Raw genomic sequence first — 526 nt, forward strand, 5'->3', positions numbered from 1 at the left:
GCCATGACCTTCGGCCAAGGGAGTGGACCCATCTTCCTGGACAACGTGGACTGCAAGGGCCGGGAGGCAGCCTTGAGCGAGTGCTGGAGCCACGGCTGGGGCATCCACAACTGCTACCACTACGAGGACGTGGCTGTTGTATGCAACGGTAAGGAGGCTTGGTTCCTCGGGGGCGAGGAGAGCAGGGGGGTGCCTGCGGTGCTGCAAGTCCTGGTGTCTGCAGACACCTTGGGGGAGCCCTAGATTTGCATCTCAGAGCCTGTTCCTCTGAGCCTGGGTCAGCCAAACCTCCTCTGCATCCTTCCTCCACCCCTTTCTTCAATCCAGGTCATCTCCCAGCTCAGCATGCTGGTGTTCCGTAGGGTGACCAGCCTGTTTTGCGTTCCCTGTCACTCCCAGCTCAGGGACTTTGCAACCTCTCCGGCATGATCCCTGGGGAAAGAGCAGATGCCCACCCACGCTCCTGCCTCTGAGTCAGCCACTGCCCAACTGCTCTTTCCCCTTTTGACTTGCCTTTCTTTAAATT

The 526-nt window shown here is 59.1% G+C and overlaps 1 protein-coding gene across 1 annotated transcript in view; it reads left to right on the top strand.

The window, feature by feature from the left end:
* The first annotated feature begins 3 nt into the window (after positions 1-3).
* The window catches only part of SSC4D (scavenger receptor cysteine rich family, 4 domains), a 6,220-nt gene continuing 5,697 nt past the window's right edge, over positions 4-526 (top strand). Inside the window, exon 1 of the mRNA XM_009319332.1 lies at positions 4-148. Coding sequence (XP_009317607.1) covers positions 4-148 — 145 coding nt within the window. The remainder of the gene's footprint in view (positions 149-526) is intronic.

Source organism: Pygoscelis adeliae, unplaced genomic scaffold (genome assembly GCF_000699105.1).
Source record: "Pygoscelis adeliae isolate BGI_AS28 unplaced genomic scaffold, ASM69910v1 Scaffold282, whole genome shotgun sequence".
NCBI lineage: Eukaryota > Metazoa > Chordata > Aves > Sphenisciformes > Spheniscidae > Pygoscelis > Pygoscelis adeliae.